This window comes from Canis lupus, chromosome 24 (genome assembly GCF_003254725.2).
Source record: "Canis lupus dingo isolate Sandy chromosome 24, ASM325472v2, whole genome shotgun sequence".
Taxonomy (NCBI): domain Eukaryota; kingdom Metazoa; phylum Chordata; class Mammalia; order Carnivora; family Canidae; genus Canis; species Canis lupus.
Genome location: NC_064266.1, coordinates 16,385,703 through 16,409,189, shown reverse-complemented (window position 1 = coordinate 16,409,189; position 23,487 = coordinate 16,385,703). Strand labels below are relative to the sequence as shown.

The 23,487-nt window shown below is 48.1% G+C and overlaps 1 protein-coding gene and 1 long non-coding RNA gene across 2 annotated transcripts; one reads left to right on the top strand and one right to left on the bottom strand.

Moving 5' to 3' along the window:
• Positions 1–1,293: 1,293 nt before the first annotated feature.
• Positions 1,294–9,918, bottom strand: LOC125753572 (uncharacterized). Its single transcript, XR_007405701.1, has 2 exons — positions 9,179–9,918; positions 1,294–8,525 (listed from the first exon to the last, which is right to left on the bottom strand). It is a non-coding gene; the product is annotated as an uncharacterized LOC125753572 (long non-coding RNA).
• A 512-nt stretch (positions 9,919–10,430) lies between these two features.
• On the top strand, positions 10,431–23,075 carry LOC125753579 (collagen alpha-1(I) chain-like). The gene is made up of 6 exons (XM_049100775.1): positions 10,431–10,445; positions 10,486–10,713; positions 10,855–10,896; positions 10,940–11,681; positions 20,224–20,319; positions 22,508–23,075. The coding sequence occupies exons 1-6, from the start codon at positions 10,431–10,433 to the stop codon at positions 22,612–22,614; spliced, it is 1,230 nt and encodes a 409-aa protein (XP_048956732.1). The 3' UTR covers positions 22,615–23,075.
• The last annotated feature ends 412 nt before the right edge of the window (positions 23,076–23,487 follow it).

Genomic DNA, 23,487 nt, shown 5'->3' with positions numbered 1-23,487 from the left:
TTTAATTGTATGATTCCAATATACATATATATCAGTGTCAGAATTGTTAATCTGTAGTCCCATAAAAAAGTTCATCAACTCGAGTACAGTGCTTGTGTGCAATTCCTTTTATCTTCAGTGTTACAGACTCCACTCATTTCCTTTTATTTTTTTGAAATAATTTTATTCGTGAGAGACACAGAGAGAGAGGGAGAAATATAGGCAAAGGGAGAAGCAGGCTCCCCTCGGAGAGCCTGATGAGGAACTCGATCCCAGGACCCTGGGATCACGCCCTGAGCAGAAGGCAGATGCTCAACCACTGAGCCACCCAGGCACCCCCAGACTCCACTCATTTCCAGAGTTACTTAGGTCAGCATCATTTCTCCTAGCCACTTCAGTGATATTGGAAATTGTAATTTTCCAAAGTTTTTTTTTTAATATTTTATTTATTTATTTGAGAGAGAGCAAGTGGGGAGAGAGAGAGGGACAAGCAGTGCACTCAGAGCTCTGCACTGAGCATGGAGCCAGATGCAGGGCTCAATCTCAGGACCCTGAGATTATGAGCCGAACTAAAATCAAGATTCGGGCACTTAACCAACCAAGCCACCCAGGTGCCCCAGAGATTGTCATTTTTGAACCAATAATTAAACACTTGGACACTATATCAATAATAAAGGAATGTCCTATAATTAAATATAAATTATATTTTATTTTTCACTGGCTTGGGAAAAAGAAAGTTGTAGAAAAAGATAAAAAGATCAATTTTTTGAGATAAATAAAAGCTCTAATATAAATTATCACCAGTAAGCTTTTCATACATATATTTTTGACCTATTTTTTTTATCAGGTGTGTCCAATATTGTTGATGCCACCTACCAAATGTAATTCACTTTGGCTCCTGTCATCAAGGAAGATTTTCTCCTCTCTACTACTGCGTTTGAACCTATACATGATTTTTTCCTGAGAAATAAACTTTAGGATCTTGAACCACACCAAGCCTTGACCCCAGGCTGAAATGAGCCATACTAGTTTCTTATTAGGCTAAATCCTCTTTGTGCATATCCATTTTTAAAAAATTTACAAATTAAACTGTTTCCCTCACCTTGACACCTCTATGTCTGTGTCTGCCTCTACCTCTATAACACACACTTACTCAAATCCTATTGAACCCCAGACAGCAAGAGACTATAGTCTGAACAAAAACAAATTATGTTGAAGGTGTAGGGCATATATCATGGCTACAGGAAGGTCAAACTTCAGGAATGCTTAGCTCCAAACAGTGAAAGCAAAGAGATAAATTTGTCAACTTGAAAATGTCCCTTTCCTTGACTAACCGTTTTTTTTTTTTTTGATAGTGCAGAAAATTTGAGGTTAAATAAAGATATTTTTGAAAATAACTCCTGTGTTCCTAAAACACGAACGAGGCAGGACAGACATGACAGTGACCTGCATCATTGCAAAGGGAATTTCTGAGGCAGTTTTAATGAAGTGGCAATTTTGCAGACAATGTAGAATTCAAAAACACTAAGGAGATGTTAGGCACCAACATGCCACGCATGTAAAACAGCATCTGGCAGTTTCCCGTTTGAGGACTCCTGTGCCAGCATTTCACTTAGATAAGAAAAAAAAAAAGTCTTTTTTCAGCAATCTTCTTACATGCTTTAATTTGACACTATCTGAAAGTGATACTTAAGTTGTGGTAAATCACATTTAATTTAATTGCAGCAGTCTGCTTGCTATTATTTTACTATTGCTTCTTTTCTCTCTAAGCTCTCCAAGACCCCGTGGAAAATAAAATAGCCCTTAATTGAAATGCTTCCCTGCTGGATGACTTTTTGCCCATCTAGGTCAATTATTCTGACCTATGCTAAAGCAGGAGCAGTCATATTAGAAGATCATGGAAAGCTAAAAAATACAACTCAGCTCTCAGAACTCGGCATTTGCCTGTTTTTATCTCACTTGCTCCAGTGTAACTTCCTTGAGAGTCTAGATCTTGTCTGGCCCTGTATCCACAGCACCGTTTCTCTGCCTCGGTAATGTCTGAGTAATGAGTTCATAAAGTGCCTGCTAACTGTGAGGCTCTGGGCTAGGGCCTGGGGATACAGATAGAGAAGACCCAGACCCTACCCTCTGGGAGGCTAGAGGGAGGGAGGACAAGTGAATCGGTGGTCACAAGACACGGTTGCCAGGCTACAGATGCGTCTGTGTACTGAGAAACTTTGTGCTGGATACTGGCTTGTCCTTCATATTCATGATCACTCTTTCCACAGCAGCTCCATGATGCAAGAGGAGAGAAGGAGACCGGGGTCCACATGAGTTAGTGAATTCTCAGGGTTTCATAGCTACTTGGTGGTCAAGTTGGGATTAACAGCTGGGTCCCTCCAGACCATGACAGAGGTTGCCATGGAGGTGCAGAGAAGAAGGGAATGAAAATCACTGTGGGGGCAGCCCCGGTGGCTCAGCGGTTTAGCACCGCCTGCAGCCCAGGGCCTGATCCTGGAGACCCTGGATCGAGTCCCACGTCGGGCTCCCTGCATGGAGCCTGCTTCTCTCCCTCTGCCTGTGTCTCTGCCTCTCTCTCTCTCTGTGTCTCTCATGAATAAATAAAAACCTTAAAAAAAAATCACTATGAATGGAGATAGGATGGGGGGAGGGCAATTGGCAAGGCAGAGTATGCACCCCAGAAATGGTGAGGAATCAAAATATTTTATGTATAATGATTAATTCTGGAAATAACCTTCAATACCTGAAGCAACTTCCTTCACTCGAGAGACTGGCAGACCGTCACTGAGATCCCGCTCAAATATCTCTAGGGACAGGAGCCTATCTCCTCATGGGGCAGGGAGCCCTTGGCACATTCTGACCACACCATCTGCTCCACTGGGGAATCATTAATCAAAATGACGTTATAAAGAGGAAGGAAGAAGCTCCTATTTGTCGGAGTATATAGGTATATAAAATTCTTAACAAAGGCTCAGAGAAATAAGATATTCTAGATACTACCACTCAAAATGCTATGCCATGAGGAGTTGGCAGGGTCCAGAGAAAGACTTTGTGTGGATGTCTGCCTGGAAAAAACAATGGATGTTGAAATTTAGTTCAAGAAAGAAAAAAGAGGATACTTCAAATGATGTCAAACCGAGCCTTTCCATTTGTGTGGGCCAAAATTAGCTTGTTGAGAAAGAAGTGCCAGGTGGTCTATGACATTCAGGGTATTGGTAGCCTGAGAGTAAGGTAGAAATCATATGTGACAACACCCACCAGGGCAGAGCTGCACACAGTGTGGGTCAGCAGGCTAGGACTCACTTTCTAATCTTCCGGCTCCTATTTTCCTCATCTGCATAATGAGGAATTTGCTACAGATCTTGCTAATGTCCTAGAGTGGGTTCTAATTTTATTTTACATTGTTTGTTGCAAAAAAATTACCTTTTTTCCTCTAGATCTGATATAGCTTCCTGGATGGAGAAGCATTTTCCTTTAGGCATGTTTTCTAGGAGTCTCTGGATCTAATGCAGTCTGGAACATTCAGCTAAGAATCTTCTAAACACTTTAGTCCCTTTCATGGGTCCATGGTTTGGGCCACCTTCAAGAAACAATTTCACCATTCTCCAGCCAAGCTTGGAGATGGGAGTTTGTAGAGAAACGAAAATCTGGGCTATAGGGGTCTCTGGAGACTGCACCTGAGGTCCAGCTATGCTCTGAAGCACTGAGAAGAGGGGTTTGCTCTATGCTGTTCTCAGAGCTGGGTCCCAGTTTGAGGAAGCAACTGGAGCCTCTTCCCTCTTTCATTAGGCCCATTTGCATCCCTTCCAACCTTTGGTTTCTCCCTCTCCACCACACACTCAATCCATCACCATCATATTGCTTAATTTTTCCACCACAGAAGCTATGGGTGAAGGATATTTTCTGGGTGGCTAGAAAATTCTGCATTTGACCATATCTTGGGTCGTCTTTGGTTGCGTGCTGGACGTGGCATTTGTAAAATATTTGTTGAAACAATTTAAGGCCAAGGATAATATTCCCTTCTTCCGAAGAGGATTTGATTTGCCTTTGCAAAGGACCTTGGGGAACACGCCACCTAAGATCGTTAATTCATGTACAAACTCTTTACAAAGCAGCATAGAAATAGTTCAATATTTTAACAATTAATAGGGGTGTATAGTTGTCTCCTAAATGATTATCAGCCTTGACTGTCACCACTACTTAGAAAGGTGAAGTTCTTGTTAATATGGCCATGTAACACATTGCCCCCAAATGTAGGATTTAAAATCACCACCACCACCACCAGTGATTATCTTTCATAGTTTCAGTGAGCTAGTTCAGAAGCAGCTCAGCTGGGTGACTTAAAGTCAAGGTCCCTCGCAATGCTGCAGTTATATGTCTCCTAGGGCTAAAAACCCCACTTCAAAGAGGCTTCACAGCCAAGGTTGGCAAATTGGTACTGGCTATTGGCTGGAAGTATCAGTTCTTCTCCACGTGGGTGAGAGCAACTTGAGTGTTCTCACTAGGTGATAGCTGGCTTCCCCCGAAAGAGTGATCCAGGAGGTCAAGGCAGAAGCCACAATGCCTTTTGTGACCTCGCTTCAAAATTCATACACTGTCATGTCCACAATGTTCTATTGGTCCCCTAGCACCAGCCTTGATTCAATATATGGGGGGAACTGGCAAGGACATGAATACCAAAGGTAGGATCACCATGGGCTGTGGCGGAGAATGACTACCACATGTGGGGATTAGGGCTCCCATCCAGGTCCATCCGATGGCAATGCCCTTGACCTCACTGTGCTGCCCTCCTCAAGCATTCTCTTTGAATTTGGGGGTCCTTCTGAAAGGGAGATTACCTAAAGCCTGCAACAGCATGGAGTAGATAAGCTGATTATATTAGGAATGCCGTGAGAGAGGTGGAGAAGCCTGGATCCTTGGGCCTGGTATAAGGGGAGAGAAACAGGGGACACTGAGCAGAAGACAGGCCTAAGGAGCAGAGCTGAGAGGGGCCAGTTTACGGCCACCCACTGCGCATTTTGCTTTTGCTGATCCTGACATCGGCTGTCAGAAAGTCTCTGTGGGTGAACCTTCGAGCACTCTTTTATACCATTAACAATCCTCCTGCAAAGTGTCCATTTGATGGGTTTGGATTTTCTTTGTGACAGGTTTCTAGAAGACACATTGACTTGTTCCTGCCCTCCTCCCCCAACACCGTTCCCCCTCGAAAGTCTGCAGCCTACCCAGTTAACCCGGGCCTCAGGAAACTGTCCAATTCATGTCGCTCCCGCAGGGTCTGTGGAACAGAGTCTCAGCTGGAAACAAGGCAGTGAGCAGCTTGATGTTTTTTCTCCTTTTCTTCCAGTTTATTCTATATTGCCATTTAATAAGTGTCTCTTTGGGGGTATCTCTATGCCCATTATTTAAACTCTGAAAACTGAAGCCCTGTGGCTTTCACAGGAAATAACCGTTGAGTCACTGTGGTGAGATATACAAATATTGTTCTAAATTCTTATCACAATGACCACTGGGATCATTTTTCACAGAACATAATTTTCATTATTTTGAAAGACAGGCCTTGAGTTGGGATCTAGAAAGAGGAGCTCTTTCCTTGGAGGTTTAAGCTTTCATCACTAGGTTTTTCCTACTCACATTTCCTTCTTTCCATACTCCTTTGTACGGCCTCCCTTCGTTTCTTCCACGTTATTGCTAACATTACTAATAAGACCTTGGGACTCCTAGCTTGACAAGTAAATAACTGTTTACCTGCTTCTATCATTATTTTCAGCCAGGTCATTATTTGTACAAATAACCTCATTTAAGGCAAGTCCTAACTCAGTAGAGAGGACAAACATCATCCCATTTTACAGATGAGGAAGACAAAGCCCCATAGATCCGTGTCTCTCTAGGGCTGCTTAGATCAGAGCAGGGCCTGGTACCTCCCCTACAGTGTGCTGCCCTCCCTTAGGATCATTCTGCCCCACCTGGGCCTGGAAAACCTAAGACTCTCTATGCCCGCATGTCTTTAGCTATGGAAAGTTCTGTTGGGGTGGGGGGTGGGAACTGCCTTAGGCCAGTTCCGTTCTGAGGTGTTCCGAGAGTCTGGTGGACTCTGTTATCTTAAAAATAACTATAAATCTTTTTTCCTTTACAGTTAAAAGAATAGGTAAAAAAAAAAAAAAAAAAAGAATAGGTCAAACACAGGATTATGGAGAACAATTTAAGAACCAACCAGATTTATCGGAGTTGACATTTTGCTACAGATGGTTGAGGTCTGCCTGCCTCTTCTGAAATAGAATGCTACAGAAACAATTCCTTCTCTCCTTCCTCCTTGTGGTCTCCTTTCCAAGGCTGCCCCCATCCTGAATGGTGCCTCATGCATTTGCATGTCACTCTACTGTTACGCACAAGAACGCATCTTATATTACAGCCATCATCATCTCTGTGCTTTGGAAGAACTTGTGTGAATAGTTTTCTCCTGCATGTGCCCATTTGAGGCTCACTTCTGAAGGATGCCCCGGACTGCTTCGGCTCTCCTGAATGTTTCACTCCTCTGGTTGGGCCTGGATCATCTCACGAAGAATACGGGGAGCATCCAGGACATTAGCAGTTCCTACTGCAGCAAGGGCTGCAGGCTTGCACAGTGCCGGTGACTGCGATTCCCGGAGAGAGGCAGAAAGCAGGGACTAACCTCGTGCGTGGTCTGAGTTGCATGCACACCTACCGCCCAGGAGGGTTCCGAGAGCTCACGTCCCCCCACAGCCTGGAACTGGAGTCCAGCCATTTCACAGAAGGAAACCAGGCCCAGAGAAGAGAATGATTTTCTTAAGGCCACACTTCCAGACATTGGTAAAGCAGGGACCAGACAAGACAGCTCAGGACTCAGCACCACCGTGGCCCCAGCGCCCTGGTGGGGTTTTTCCTGCCCTGTTCATCCAGCAAACAGGCCACCATCAATTTGGTGATTTTCTTGCCTCTGCTCTCCCAGCAAACTGTGACCGCCCACGCCTGACACCGGCGGCCGCCGGGACTCCCGCGCCTCCCGCCTCTGGGTGAGTTGGCTCGGAGCGCCCTCCGGCGGCCGGCAGGGAGCAGCATTCTGATTCCCGATCGGAGCTGCAAAGCCGTTGCAGCCAAAGAGCTGGGGTCGAGCGAGGCCCTTCCACCGTGAGTGCTCCCCGGTGCACGCTCTGTACAGGACACATTCACTTGTCCTTGCATCCCCAGAAGCACTGGCTCCCAGCCGACAGTCTCTGGGTGTGCCAGGCACCCTGTGACTGGAGCTGCTGCAACCCCAGGGAAGGAGACGTGGCTCTTGCCTGGAGCAGTTTAACGTTTACTGGGTTCTCAAGAGAGGCACCCCGGGGGCCGCCAGCCGCAGAGCCAGAGCGGCCAATGCCGACCCACAGAGGCCTGGGGGCTACAGAGAAGGCAAGAAGGCAGTGTCCGCCACGGAGAGGCGGCCACAGAGATTTGGGAGGCCCCTCCGGGGAAGCCAGTGTCTGAGTGCTCAAGGAGAAATGAATTTCCATTGTGGGAGGGGACAGACCTGGCCTCCCTTCCGCTTTCCCCTTCTCCAGGGCCTTCTCCTCGTTCCCTTCCTCCTGACTCATCCATCAACTGCCCCAGTTGTTCTCCAAAGCGCCACTAGGCAAAATGTCCACGTGCCAGGGAGTTGGGCCTCTTCTGATAGATGTGCCCTCTCTGCCCCCTGCCATGCCTTCCATGGTATCTCACGCCCTCCCACCTGGATGCCTGAATCCTGCACCGGCCTGTGTGCTGTAGAAATCAATAGGGAGGCACCCGGGCTGCAGGGAATTAGGTAATTAATCCAAGGCAGCCTGATGGAGGAGTCCTATTGCGGGTGGAGGGGGTGGTAGGCAAAAAGTACCTGTCCAGAGGCGGGTTCCATTCATCCGAAATGTTTGGGATGTGGGTGGGGAGCTTGGGAGAAGGCTGAAGCACAGGGTGTTTGGTGAGGAGTACCTCTCTCTCCTCCAGGGTTCGTTTTCATGGGGACAATGTCACAGTCATCTGCAACTGTCATCTAGTTTCCAGGCAAAAGACAGGAAGGTAGCAGAATTGTCTTGAATCTCATCTTGACTTTGGTTGGCCCCAGCTGGATCATCTTGGGCAAATCACTTCACCTCTCTGAGGCTCAGTTTCCTTGTCTGTTAAGTGGACACGCTGCTTTATAAGGTGATCGTGAAGATTGGGCAAGATAGTACCTACTACCTCCCTAATGCAGAGCCTTGGCAAAGGAGAACTGTTATTAAGAGAAGCTCCCCGATTATTTGAAACACGTTTGATCTATTTGGATTCGTTACTGAAATCCACAATGCCTGATAGGTAGCTCACCTAGAGAATCACAGGGCATTAGTAGGAAAAAATGTAGTTCCCGAATTTGTAGCATGCTCGGGCTGCTATAACAAAATACCATATACTGAATGGCTTAAACAATAGAAATTTATGTCTCACAGTTCTGGGGATGCAAAGTCCAAGATCTAGGTCCAGGAGGGTTTGTTGATGGTGAGGGATCTCTTCCTGGCTTGTAGAGGCCAACTCTTCACCATGTCAGGGATGCAAAGAGAGGGAGAGAGGAGCTCCCTGGTGTTTCTTCTTCTGAGGGTACTAATCCCATCACAAGACCTTCACCCTCAAACTTCACCTAAAACTATCTCCCAAAGGTTCCTACTCCTAAAACTATCAGTGGGGGCTAGGGCTTTACCCTATGAATTTTGAAGGACATAACTCATTGTCACCTCCAGCCCAAGCCTTGGCATCCCCTGAGGTGCCCCCATGCCACCCTGGGCTTCTGGGAACAGGGAAATGGGACTTGGAAACTATTATTCTGAGATCTTCCTGACCTTCCTCAGCAGCTAAGTACCATCTTTTAGGTCTAAGATGGTGATCGTTAAGAGCTGGGTAATTACTGGGCACCCTATCCTGACAAAGGTGAACATGTTTTCAGGAACTTGGACTCATTAGACCTCACAACAAGACTTCGCTAAAGTGGCTCTGAGCACTACAGGGCCACACAGAGGAGAGCAGATGGGGCCGAGGCTCCAGAAAGTCGCTGAGCCAGTGGTTAGCCCCAACATTCCCCTTCAGGCTAGTCTGTCTCCCGTTCCACCTCCCTCTCAGGCCCTCCAGGCTCTGAGGGTCTGTCCCTCCACAGGCAGCTGCTGGCCAGTCGCCCAGGGGCCATGCCGCTCACCGGTCAGCATCACCGCCGGCAGTTGGCTCCCTGGAGACAGTCAGTTAAACCGACAAAGCCTCTGTCAGACTCCGCAGGGCGTCGCGCCATCTGCCGCTCCAGGCTCAGCCGGGAGAGCAGTTCCTGGAACGTTCGGGCTCAGGGAGGCGGCCAACAGTCACAGGGTCGGCCCCGCAGGGACAGGGCGTATACACGGGTTGCCCTGGGCCTGCAGACGCGCAGGTCCCTTGCTGCTGGCGGTGGCCAGAGGAGGAGGTGAGGATGGGGGAGCCGCCATCTGCCCAGTAAGAGGTGACAGCGCGCAGCGGGGCTGGGCAGGCTGACAGGCCTCCGGGCTCAGGCCCACCTCCGGGGGCTGGACTCCCTCCTGCGCCCCGCTCCAGGCCTCCTTGAGAGCACACCGGGGACAGGCTGGGACCCGGGGGAGGTGGGGGCTGGGGCTCGGACCCAGGGATTAGGCCAGGATCCTGGGATCCCACCTGTCGGGGTGGACACGGAGCCGACAGTTTCCCGGGCTGCTCAGAAGAATCGGATCCCGGGCACTCAGCTCACGGGGACGTTTCTGCTCAGCGCGTGCCCACAAACGCGTGGCCGTAAGTGTGCATTCACGGGGTGGCAGACACGCCGACCACGCCCCCTTCGGACACCGCCCTCCTCCTCCCTGCAGCCCCAGAGCAGAAGGAGGCCGCTGGAGTGGCTGGCTGCTGACCCGCTCCTGGGGACGAGGACGGGAGGCCAGCCCCCTCCCCCGCACCCCCCCCCCCCCCCCCGCAGCTCGGCCAGGCCAGGACAGAGCCCCAGCTCACCAGCTGCCGCAGGGACACGGCCACACCCGGGGCCACACCCGGAGCCGGAGCCGGAGCCGGAGCCAGAGCCAGAGCCGGGCTGAGCAGCCGGGCTGAGAGGTCAGAGCAGGTGACGGGGCCCAAGGACCCGCTCACCACCTGCACACACTCCCGGGCTCCTGCAGGTTCCCAGCACCTTCCTCCAGGCTCCTCCGAGGTCTCTAGTGCACAGGGAAGGCCTGAAGCAGCCCCCGAGCTCCTCCCCCTGCAGACAGGCAGCCCCTTCGGCTCTCACCCCCTTCTCCCCCCTATAAAACCCTGATCTCCACCTTCCCAGGCTCGCCCCACGCTGTACAGCCTCCCCACCTGCCCACCTGGGCTCTGGCCCTGCACGTCCAACAGGAAGGAGGTCCCTGGCTTTCCTGCCCTGTAGGGACCCAGGGTCATGGAAACGAGGTGAAATTTCCATGACCCTGTTGACGGTGACATTATTTTGTATATGCCCCCCACGCTTGACAACAGCCTCTAAGCAGACACACCAGTCAGCAGGTCGTCCTCCGAGCCGAGCTGTGCTCGCTGCTGATTCTGCGCCAGCTGGTGTTTGACCGTGCTGCGGGCGTCAAGTGGTCAGACTCCCGGAAGGACCGCCAGGTGGAGAGATGCCGGAGGCCGGGCCCACGGGACCCTGCGCGCATCCCCGGCCCTGGCCACCCTGCCGGGGCCGGGAGGAAACCCGGGGCTGGCCGCGAGGCCTGCCCTCCCCACACCCACCCTGTCCACCCCGGCCTCCCGCTCTGAGCAGGACACGAGGCACACGGTTCTGAGAACCGACAGGCAGTGAGGACGATCAAAGCGCTTGGGCCTTTCACTCTCTCCTTTTGCCATTTCCAGGCCGGCGTGGACCGGGGTTGCGAGCTGATGCAGCGGCCACAGGTGGCCCCGTGGGCGGCTTCCTCCCCCCACAGGATGACCCAAGCCCCTCCCGTCCCCTCAGGTTCACTTTTCCGCCTGGACGGAGCCTGGGAGAGCACAGGTGCCTCCCCGCGGCCCCACTGGGGCCAGGACAGGCCTCGGCGGACCCTGGAGGGACTCTGCGCCCCTGGCTTCCCGGGCCCCTTGTGCCCCGCGGGGCTCCCTCTCGCTGCCCTCCTGGTCTCGGCCCTCACGTCTGCCAGGCCAGGGCCTGGACTCAGAGGCCTGGAGCCTGCCCGCAGCCTCCGCCGGGCCAGCTGGGTCCGCGTCCTCGCCTCTCGGGCCTCCGCCTGCGCCGCCTCCTGAGTGGCCCCGGGAGAGCCTGAGAGCAGGGCAGACAGCGGGAGGGGCAGCCCAGGGACAGGACTCACCGGGGACTGCCCCCCGGGCTGCGGGCAAGGGTGAGCGCCGCGTGGTGCCTTTGCTGCCCCCCTTCCCCCCCCCCGGAGCCACCTGGAGAACCTACCCCACCAACGACTGTGCAGGGATCGGGGCAGCACCTGGGGCTCTGCGCCAGGGCCGCTCCTCACTGGGATTCGCTGCCAAGAGACACGCGGAGCACCGCGGCCTCCCAGACCTTGGCCATCCGTGCACACCTCAGGCCTCCATCCAGGGGCTCAGTGAGGCCAAGGCCAGAGCTTGCTCAGCAGCCACCCAGGGAGCCACGTTTCATTCCCTCTGGACTTCCCACGCCCGAGGCCTGTGGACGTGGCTAGTGGGGCCACTTCCCGAGGAGGACTCTCTAGGTGAGGTGATTGGTGCTCCTTTCGGGTGTGTTTCCCATTACTGAAAACAAACGTATGTGACTGTTTCGGGTACCCTCACCTTGTAATCATGTTATCACCTGGGGGGCGGGGAGTGAAGTCCCAAGTTCAATGCTAAGCCCGTGTCTCTCTGGAGAAGGGAAGGAGGTCCTTGCAGGTGGGACATGATTGGGGGCACCGGGGACCTCGCCAGGGTTGGTGCGTGCGTGGCCCAAGCCTGAATTTGGGTTTGAGGACCTCTCTCTGGAAGGGTTTCATGACCAGATGGTCCTGGAGATGGCAGCACGGGTTTTGGTCTTCAAAGCATTTCTCTTACTGGGCCATGACTCTTCTCGTTTATTCTCTGTTCTCTTCCGTTCCGTCGTCTTTGGGGCTCATTTGCTGGTTGTTCACAGGGTGTTACAGAGTAATCCCCTTCCAGGGACCCCTATGCCCTGAGAGCTTATGCTGGCCTCCTCCCATTCTTTCTGGTATCTGCTCCTTTGGAGGGGCCATGCTGTTGTTTTCTAAAGATTCCCTGCTGGCTTTTCCTTTTTTCATAATCTGATCATCTTTAACACTCTCCCTTTTTATTGTCCCTGTTTTTTTCTGGTGACATTTTTTTGAGTTTTTACCAGATCCATCATTGATCCCCTGTTATCGTTGGCTTACAGTTTCAAAAGAAAAATATGGTCATAATGGGCTCCGCTGAGACTTCAAAAAAATAAACCTGGTATAGGTCTGTGAGCTTGGATTGGGTCGCCAGTACCAATCCAATCTTTATCCTCCTGTCTGTAGCTTAATCTTCTAAGGTTATGGTGACAGTTTAGTGTTTTGGTTCCAAAGGGCCAAACGAGTCAGAGCTGGCATAGGCACTTCCTGTAGAAGACTCGTTTTCTCATGTCCTTTCATATTTTCCAGGAAAAATGGACTTCATTTATTTCACTTACTGATGTTTCAATTCCTTTCTTGTAAGTGCCTTGCTGATTAGGGAGTGTCACTAAGTAGTTGTCATCCAAGGTCCAAGGAATGGCCAGTGAGACGTGAACCTCCCCTATAGCGGGTTTGTTACTGGTTTGTTGGGCTTTACAGGCAGTGACCTGCCACCTTCCTCATCCCTATAGTGTCTCATCATCTTGAAGTAGCCATTCCCCCCAGCTATGTCCCACTGCCCCAGTGGTACCAGGTGGACTCATAAATAAGAGCTGAGTTTGTAGGATGTCAGAAAGAAATGTGGCAGAAGAAGTGCAGGGACTGGAGAATCTCTGTGCCCAGACTTCTTTATGTCTTGTCCCCAGGGGTTTTATCTCCTCTCAGTGATGACCTGGCCACAGCCAGCTCCTACTGTAATTGGATCTCAGTGAGACCTTTGCATCCCCCCATTCCTTCCCACTGTGACTCATCCACAGTCACCTCCCTGATCTGCTTGCTCTCTGAGTCCATGCTGCAGAGGGAACCATCCTGACATTGTTCCTTGTCTTCTTTCATCTTGGCCTGTCTCCCACTGCATCCTACCTGTTCACTGTTCCCTATGGAGTCAGAAATGTCCCATGCTTTAGAGGTTAAAAAAAAAAAAGGATTCAGAAAGAGTGGTCTTCACAAGTTGAGGTAAGACCTCATTCCAGAGCTTAGTAATACTGGGCAGCCTCCCGGGAATTCCTGATGTCCTGATTTATTCCTGTCCTTATGAGACAGGATAAGCAGGAGGCCCAAGGAGGGTTGTCCCAGCCTGCCTCCTCGGAAGTCCTGCCCAGTGCACCTGGCCTGAGGTTTCCATGGTGATGGTAAATAAACTTTACCTGTTGCCTCTTCCATTATTGCCATGTCTCATCTCATTCTATTCCATAAGGAATGTCCAAATGTCATTAACAGAATTGGGGAATGGAGCCCAAAGGTGAGGGGCCAAACTCTGGAAGTGGCTGTATTAGAGTCAGAACAGAGGCTGGAGGCTTGGAGGCTCGGAAGTTCTGGGTTCAAGGTCTCCCACCTTGGCAGGAGACCAGTAGTGCCCAGGGGGATTGGGGGCCAAGTTTATACTGGGAAACAAGATTATAGACATGGTCTGAGTAATGATATTTATGTGGTCCCAGCACACACAGCTGGATCTGGCTGGATCGAAGCCTGGATGCTAGAAAGTTGTCTGAGAACAGGGCAGACATGTGGATCAATGTGGGATCTCCCAGGCCCAGAGGCCCAGACATTGCAATGGGGACAGTGCCAAGGGGACTCCAACATGGGGTAGGGACAGGCTGCTTTGTATAAATTTTCAAAATCCAAGTGACAAATTCACAGTTTAAAAGGCTTTACAAGTGCACAAGTAGCTTTACAAGTGCACAAAGAACTTCCTCTTCCTCTCCCCACTGTCTGTCCTCAGACCGAAGCGCTGTCCTTTGAGCTTGTATTTTTAAAAAAGACCTCCTTTGGCTCTCTTTTCATCTCATCGTTTACCCTTGATATTTCTTCCTTAGTCTCTTGTATCTCTACATTTGCCTCTTGCTTTTGGAGATGACTGCTTTATTAGCCTTATAAACTGCTTTATTAATTTGATTGAAAATGTTTGGTCATACTATTCATTTGCCTGTGAACAACATTTTTTTTTGTGAATGATTTTCTCATCCTTTTTCTCATCTTTGATTCAATTTGTGCTCATCCTATTTAGATAACTCATTTAAATGAGTTTAATTTAGTTGTACTCAATTTTTGTAAAGGTTTCATGTGGGCTATGTCTCAAGCTCCAGTATACTTCCTTGTGTCTCGAGGTTTTGTGTGTGGTTATTTTTACCCATCCGAAGGAGAATGAAATGCATCATATATATGAGGGGTTTTATAATTGTATAGTAAACTGTAGTGAGTACTAATAACCTATGTGTCCAACTCTCAGCTTAAGAAATAAACCGCCAATATCTGATGTCCTCTCTGTGCCCCCAAACATTGTATCTCCCTCCTTATACCCAAGGTACCACTATCCTGAATATTGTTTATTAGTCACTCACTTTTCTTTATAATTGTACTACATTTTTGTTATATTCGCAGAATTCATTAACTGTGTTTATATGCCCTAGAACATTATATATAAATGATTTTAGTCTGTATGTCTCTAATGTAGTGGTTGAGTGTCTGCCTTAGCTCAGGACATAATCCTGGGGTCCTGGGATCAAGTCCCACATCGGGCTCCCTGCATGGAGCCTGCTTCTCCCTCTGCCTGTGTCTCTACCTCTCTCTATGTGTCTATCATGAATAAATACATAAAATATTTAATAATAAATAAATAAACAAATAAAACATCATGGTCTGAAACTATGCAGTGGAATAATCCCAATCTTTAAGAAAAAAAAAAAACCCTCAGCCATTCCATCTTTCAGTTAGGGAGCCCACTTCTGGGTGATGAAGTATGTAGTCAAAAGTTAGTTCCATGGGCAGGAGCCCATTGCTGAATGTCCTTTTTGTGAAATGAGCTCTTTGATCAGACATGACAGTGGATTGATTGTTGTAATGGTGGAGAAGTCATCCTGTAAGTCTGCAGATGGTGTTGCTGGCAGAAGTAGTGTAGCAAGGAAGGCATATCCATTGTCCTTCAGGGTCACCCCATAATGTCACAGCTGGCCGCCTATGTATTACAGCTTCTTGTGCAAATCCAGCTGTAAACCATATTCAAGTGTTTTCCTCAGCCAGGTGGTCATAAAGAACACGTCATGAGGCCATAGGCATGGGTTGAAGGAGAGGACCAATGCAACGGGTTCATGTCAAAGGAGTCCGAGCCACCTGCTCATTCCATGTACTCATATTTCCCCAACTTCCTCAAACTTCATCTCTTATAGGCCATTTCCATTGATGATAAATGCTTCTGCACATGCGCATCCTTATGGCTACATGTGTTTGTGGTGGGAAACTCAGGCCACGGGATTACATGATGTGCTAGAGTCAGGTGTTCAGTATCTTCAGGTCCAGTAGCAAGCCAGAAGCTTCTCTCAAAAGAATTATATGTCCAAAAGGACACAGATTTCTTCTAAAATCTTAGAGATGGAGCTGTCATTCCCCTAGTCAAGCTTGTGAGAAGCTCCATACATCAATTATAGCTAGCCCAAACACTTTGGGAATATATTATTGGATCTACTGGATAATTATACAGCAGTTTGTATGACAGACTGAACTTACTGCAGAGCCTTCTCTTTCTCTGGTCCTAACTGAAACAGGTAGGCTTATCAGTGTCTCTATAGATGGGTCAAAAAAAAAATGTACACACATATGTGATACGGATTGCCTCCAGAATCCAAAAAGGGCCACCAAGAGTTGTGTCCCTTTGTTCATGATGGATGGTACAAGGTGCAGAAACTTACTTTTGCTTTGGAGGACATCTCTGCATGCTACAGACTACTGCGCCCCCAGAAACTTCACTCCAGTGACAAACTCTTGAATTTTCATGACCTGTGTCTTCTACAGTGTGGTTCACTTGTCCTACTAAAGGCATCTAAAATACTTGCTACTTCCTGCTCACCAAATCCTATCAGCATAATGGCAGTATAATGGATCAGTGTTACATTTTGTAAAATGTCAAGAAATCAGTATCTCTGTATTCTAGACCATGACAGAAAACAGAATAGGCCTACTTAGCCCTGTGACAACACTGTGAAGGTATACTGTTAGCACTGCTAGGTAAAAAACAAACTTGCTGGTAGGTCTTGCAAGTTGATGTGAAGGAAAATGTTTTAACCTGGTCAGTAGCTGCATATCAAGTTCCAGGGGCCATGTGCACTTGCTCCAGTAAAATTTTTATATCTGAGCTTGCAATCAGTGAGTCCCTACCTGATTAAGTTAATGATAGCCAGTCATTAACTGCATAGGCCAAACTGGTGAGATCAGGTCTTGGACTGTGGCATTAGCCTGTACAATTCCCTGAGTGATGCTGTTTGGCTTTGAGTTTTCAGTTTTACTTCTTGGTAGAGAGCGGAAGTTGCAGGGCCTTTCATGTGTCAAGCATACACGAGTCCTTTGGCTTGTTAATATACAAAAGCCACTTTTAGATTTGGCCAGTGTATTACGTACATAGCCAATGAAAGGAAGAGTAGCCTAAAGTCCTAGCTCCATGTGGTTCCTGTACACACACACAAGACACAGAAATAAAAGGAGCCAGATGGCTGAAACAAGGGTAGGGAACACCCATTACTGAGGAGCTGATTATAAACTGCCTATAAGAATTTCTACATTCTGTGACTCTATTCTGAGAGGGGTGGAGCAGAAAGCCTCAGCCCTCGTAAGAACCCAAGAGGCAATGGTGGTAGAAAACGGCCCAGAGCACCTCCTCACAGATATCCCATCCTTCCGTGTTCCAGGGAGAACACAAGGTGTTCTGCTAAGGGTCAGATTACCTGTGATTCAAGCCTTTGCTTGTAAGGTTTATGTGGATTATGTACAAGGTTGCTAGGGTGCCAAGGTCAAGCCATCTCTCTACATGTCCACACCCTTGGCTTTTTATATATCCCACTAAGAATTCTCAGTAGCCCATCCCATCACATGCTGTAGGCAATTGCACTAATAGGGACTTAGATCCAATCTGTTATTTGTTTTGGGAAACACTGAACGGGAATGTCTACACTGTCACTCCCATCAGTGTCTTAGGCCTATTTGGAAGATGGTCCACAGCCAGATACTCCATCTGGGCCAATCCAGTTAATATGACATTAACCCAGATGCAGCACGAGGTGTTGGCAACCCCCTCACCCCACTAACTGGCCAGCAGGAGATCCAGAGCTATGTGATTGTCCATTACTACTCGTGCTACAGCATTTAGAAGTCAGTATTCAATGAGAAATGTACAAAAAAAGTAACAATAATGTCAGTGTCCATAAAGTTGATCTCGTACTGCTTTTTCAAGTGGAAGTTATTTCTTCCCGGAGTCAGTGGCCATTGGGAGGTTTCTGACCAAGAGTCTATGTTGGCCAGCAGTTGAGAGTAATGGTGGCAGTCTGGGTTATGTTGGCTAAATGCCCTGTGGACAAGGCTCAAAGTGAGATTATGCTCCTCCCTCCACACCTGATATCCTAGGGTCTAAAGTGTTCTCTTCCCACTAACTGAGGTTGGCCCTCTCCTTCCACAGCCAGGAGAGCTGTATGCCCAGTTCCTGCAGTTGTCACTCAGTTATGTTGGCCCGGCTTCTCGTGTCTTACCCACACCATACACTCAGACCAGCCCTGATGTGCTCAACAGTTTTTTCTTATATTCTTTGTACTATCCTAGAAACTCTCACCACCTGATATGTGGGTCATGCCAAGACCACTTTTGGGAGTTCTCACCTTGTATTTCTGATCATTATCATATACATAATTGCCTAAATTCAGCAAGTATAGCTAGACAGCAAGAGAAACACTGGATTAGAGTCACCCACCCCTTGCCTCTTTTCTACTCTTGAAATTCCAGGAGCTCAGTTTCCAAAATGTAAGCATGAGTGGTAGAGTAAGAAGGCTTAATTATGTGGTTTGGGAACCTTATGACCATTCTGGGCCTTCGGGGTGTCCCAACCTGACCAATAGTCTACTTAAAGGGAGGAGGTACCATTTCAGGGAATTCCTTCATTTAGAACCAAAGTGCCTATATGAAGCATAAGCTCCACTGGGAGCAGAGCCTCAGCTATCAGTGCTCTTGATCAATTTCTCATTTCGGAGGGGCCCATTCCATCCTTTAAGGGCACCTGCTACCTGGCAGTACAGGTCAGGTCAGCTTGTGGATTCCAATGACGTGCATCCTCAAAGGCTCCTTTCTCCTTGGTATCCATATGGGTCACAAACAAAGGTTGCGGGGTGGTGGTGGTGGTGGTGGTGGTGGTGGTGTGTGTGTGTGTCTTGTACACTATGCTGCCATAATGTTTGTCCCCATAGAAGATGAAACATCTTCACCCAGTTCTCCCTCCACGTGGCAATTGCCCACAAGTCAGCAAAAATGTACAAGGTGCATTTTGGGGAGTGTTTCTGCGGGCTAGCATCACTGTCTACACCTCCCTGCATTGAGCAAAGGGCCCTTTTCCATGTGGTTTTGAGTTTTCTTTGGGTGTAACCCATCAGCCTTAGCTGATCCATTGGCAAGCCAGGGTCAGATATCCTCAGGAAACTCGGTGTAGTGAAGCCCCCAAGAAGCCCAATGCGCAGACACAGACCCTGCATCTGAGACAGACGTATTTGGTGGATGAATGGGCGATTTGCACATACTGTGAGATGCCATCAAGGCCTGGTTCACTTTCCTGAATATACCATTTCCTCTAGTAATGGAGGTCTGTTGGGCAATAGTCACTTTGTTGGTATTCTCCTTTCTGACTCATCTCAAGCTAATAACACTTGCCATTACTTTGGTAGCCTTTTAGTGTCCACCAGAGTGGACATATTTAAAGTTTTAATTCCTTAATTAAGGAAGCAGATGAATGACAACACTAATGAAGATATGAGAAATTAGGATTTATACAATTGGAGGAAAACTTGCTAAATACAAAACATTACTGTACCAAAGTACAATAAAACTGAAAACTTCAGGGTTTGACATCTTTGCCAGATACAAAAATCACAACTTACCAGTTTTCTATAAGTTCACCTATACTTGTTATAAAACATCTATAGGGGCACCTAGGTGGCTCAGTCAGTTAAAGGTCTGACTCTTGATTTTGGCTCAAGTCATGATCTGAAGATTGAGCCCTGAGTCCTACTGACCGCTGAACCTGCTTAGATTCTTTCCCTCCCAGGGTGCCTGGGTGACTCAGTGATTGAGCATCTGCCTTCGGCTCGGGACGTGATACTGGGGTCCTGGGATCGAGTCCCACATTGGGCTCCTTGCAGGGAGCCTCAATCTCCCTCTGCCTCTGTGTGTCTCTCATGAATAAAATCTTTGAAAAAAATTCTCTCCCTCTCCCCGTTCCTCCTCACTCTCCTATGTGCTCTCAAAAAACCCCCCAAAAAAACTCATCTATAAAACTTCATTATGAAACCAATCATTAATAAGTGACATCCCTGAACAAGTTAGATGATTTCAGGAGGCGTGATAAAAATGTTCTTACAAAGCTATTTGAAGATCATGTGATCATTTTTTTGCTTTATTTCAAAGTTTTAGGTAATTTTGCTAAATGGTTTTTTTTTCTTTTAAGATTTGAGAGATGGAGAACGAGTAACAGGGAGGGTCAGAGGAGAGGGAGAAGGCTCCTCATTGAGAGGGATCCTGACACAGGGCTCCATCCCAGAACACTGGGATCATGACCTAAGCAGAAGGTAGACACTTAACCAACTGAGCCACCCAGGTGCCTCCTATAGTAGTTTAATTTTGAATACTTCTCAAAACACCTGTACTGGAGACATGTGTGAGCATGTTCAAAGCAGCGTTGTTTGAATTAGCAAAACTCAAGTGTCCACAGAGAGAATCCTAGAAACATAAAATACAGTCATTACAGCAGAGTATTACCCAGCAGTTAAAATGAAGTATGGCTACATAATTCCTAGATGGAATCATATTAATATAACTGTGTCCTTCTGGTAGATGGAGTAACATGTGACCTCCTGCTATTGTGTTACAGATCCAGTTCTTCCCAAGGCCTCATGGTCGGCAAAGAATTCCTCACCTCTGGATTTCAAGCTAAGCCATAGGACTCACTTTGGCCACTGGGATGTTGGTGAGTGAGACACAAGCTAACTGTAAAATTGTCCTTGCCTGGTTGGGCTTCTTCTCTTGTGCACCTGCCTTTGGCCCCATGAAGAGAATGTCCAGCCCAGGTGGCTCAGCGGTTTAGCGCTGCCTTCAGCTGAGGGCATGATTCTGGAGAATCCCATGTCAGGCTTCCTGCAAGGAGCCTGCTTCTCCCTCTGCCTGTGTCTCTGCCTCTCTCTCTCTCTCTCTCTCTCTCTCTCATGAATAAATAAAATCTAAAAAAAAAAAAAAGAAAAAAGAAAAAAAGAGAGAGAGAATGCCCAGGATAGACACTGGCCCTCGGGGAGTGAGATATGCATGGAGCAGGCCTGGAGCCAAAACACAGGCCAGCTGAATCCAGCCCCCCAACCAACCCCTAGATATGTGTATGAGAAATAACCACCAATTGTTGCATGAATTTTGGAACTGTTATACACTATTGGATAGTCATTGACTCAAGAAGACACATGGTGTAAAAATATTTTTTCAAGAACATGTGAAGCAGGGGCACCTGGGTGGCTCAGTGGTTGAGCATCTGCCTTTGGCTCAGGTCATGAGCCCAGGGTCCTAGGATCAAATCCTGCATTGGGCTCCCTGTGGGGAACCTGTTTCTCCCTCTGCCTAGGCCTCTGCCTCTCTCTGTGTGTCTCTCATGAATAAAATCTTAAAAAAAAAAAAAGAACATGTTAAGCTACTTAAATTTTTTGAGCATTTGAGCACTTGTGAGAAATACTACAAAGAAAAGCAAGTGATCAATAAAATTCAGGATAGTGATGACTCTTAGGGTAGAGGAGGAGATAGGATTGTGGGGAGTACTAAGGAGATGTCAAAAATGAAGATAGTGTTGCATTTCTGAAGCTGAGAGGTGGGTATACTGGTGTTCATTGGGACTCTCTATACAGTACATATAAACTTTGTATAACCTCTCACTTGTAATAGATATTTCATTTGATTTAAATTGGGGGACTAAGATGATGTGTAAAAGTGTAGGACATAGCCCTAAGCCATCTCTACCGTGAATTCTTAAAGAGAAACATAAGTTAGAAAACATGAGTTATTGAAAAGGAGCCAACGATTTAGTCAAAATCACAAATAAAGGAGTAGAAAAACCAAATATATGACTGTGAAAGAAAACTCACCAGAAAAGTGAGTCCACAAAGCCAGTTTAAAAAAAAAAAAAGAATTTCACTCTGATTTTAAAACCTGATGAATCCATTAGGTCTATGGCAAAAGTAGGATACAAGAGCTCAGGGCAGAGATAGGAGAGCAGAAGCACAAAAGAGCTGGTGAGGCTGGGGGCCAGGGGGACCATCTTAAATGGTCTGAAATGGTTTCTCCTGGAAGCAGGCAGAGTGAGAGAGTTCTTGGTACAGACCTATTTGACTCTTGAAACTGAATGAGTGTCCAATTGCCTTGTTTCAAAAATGATTAAAAGTACCCCTTTCGGGTAGCCCGGGTGGCTCAGCAGTTTAGCGCCGCCTTCAGCCCAGGATGGGATCCTGGAGTCCCGGGATCGAGTCCCACGTTGGGCTCCCTGCATGGAGCCTGCTTCTCCCTCTGCCTGTGTCTCTGCCTCTCTCTTTCATGAATAAATAAAATTTTAAAAAGAAAAAAGTACCCCTTTCTACCTCTACCTCGTGTTTGAGCATCCTTGCTATCTCCCCGCCCCAGGGTTCGGGCTGCGGGATCTGGGAGACCCTGTGTTGATCCACTGGTCTTCCCTGTTCTCAGACAACCTTCCAGCACCCAGTCTACCCTGGCTCTGGATGCTGGGGCTGCTGAAGAATACGGATGTTCAGTGTTCCTCAAACCTTGCCTACATTCATTCTTGTTTCCGGGTAGAAACTTGGTCCCCAGTCCCCTGTTCCCCCAGGGTACTGCTGCTCTGTTCCCAAGGCTCCCTGGAACTCAGAGCCTCAGGGCTGTCAGCCCCTGCTCTGACTCCAGCACAGCCACTCCCTGGGTCTGGCCCCTTTTCCCTCTGGATCCCATTCCCCCTTGATTCTGTTGATCACACCTGGACATTCAGCATGGAGTGGGAATGGCAGCAGTGGAAGAGGCGGCCCATGAGGTTTCTTTACCATCACCATGGCAATTTCAGGCCAGGTACAGCGGGTAGGGCTCTGGAGGTGGTGGGGTTGGACAACTCATCTTAGGCCCTCTGTTCGCCCCAGCTCGTTGGGACTCTTGGACATCAGGAATCCCTGGGAGAGAAGACAACGCTGTGGAGCCCCCATTTCAAAGGTCTACCCCACTTCTAACTCAAAGTGTGACTCTCTGAAGACCACTTCTGTGAACAACCATATCTTCCCCTGCAAAATATAAATTATCTCCTGACACCACACAGATCAGCCTGCAGGTGGAGTCAGGGGTAAGAGAAAGGATCGAGCTGGAGTAAGGAAGTGATATTATGGGGGTGATTCCTTCTGGAGCAGACTGTTGGAGAACATGCAGCCTGGGGGAGATTTTGATGATGAATTTGGAGTGGGTGGAGTAGGGGGGATATGAAACTCTGATTGTGACCCAACTATGGCAGGAGTATTTGGAACCAGACTTAAGTCTGGATTCTCAGCCCACAAAGCAGACAGTCTGTGCAGAAAAAAAATGATTCGGGCAGCTCGGGTGGCTCAGCGGTTTAGTGCCGCCTGCAGCCCAGGGCATGATCCTGGAGACCCGGGATGGAGTCCCACGAAGGGCTTCCTGCGTGGATCCTGCTTCTCCCTCTGCCTGTGTCTCTGTCTCTCTCGCTCTCTCTCTCTCCTCTCTGTGTATTCTCATGAATAAATAAATAAAATCTTTAAAAAAAAGAAATGATTCCCCAGCTTCTGATACTTTTGGATCCTTTCCCCCCAACACCCTTCAAATCCAACTCTCCTGTCTTACACAGTAGTGAAACTGGGGAAATCAGGGTAGAAATGACTGCTTCAGGAAGATGAACCACTGCAGGGATGAGGGAGGTGACAAGTCAGGACCTCAGTGTGAAGCCCTAAAAATCAAGCACAAATCTTCAAGAGAGATCAATGACTTAACCACTGGGCCCTGGGATGAAAAACCATGGGGACATCATTGATCAAGATGACAGTGTCCATGGGAATTAACGTCACTGGTGGGTGAAATTAATTATTTTAATTACCTAGTGGAGGGAAAAAGCACC

Coding starts and splice junctions, on each gene's coding strand:
- LOC125753579 (XM_049100775.1), top strand. Junction 10,897..10,939: donor AGCTGATGCAGCGGCCACAG/GTGGCCCCGTGG, acceptor GGATGACCCAAG/CCCCTCCCGTCCCCTCAGGT. Junction 20,320..22,507: donor CTTTGGCCACTGGGATGTTG/GTGAGTGAGACA, acceptor TGTTCGCCCCAG/CTCGTTGGGACTCTTGGACA.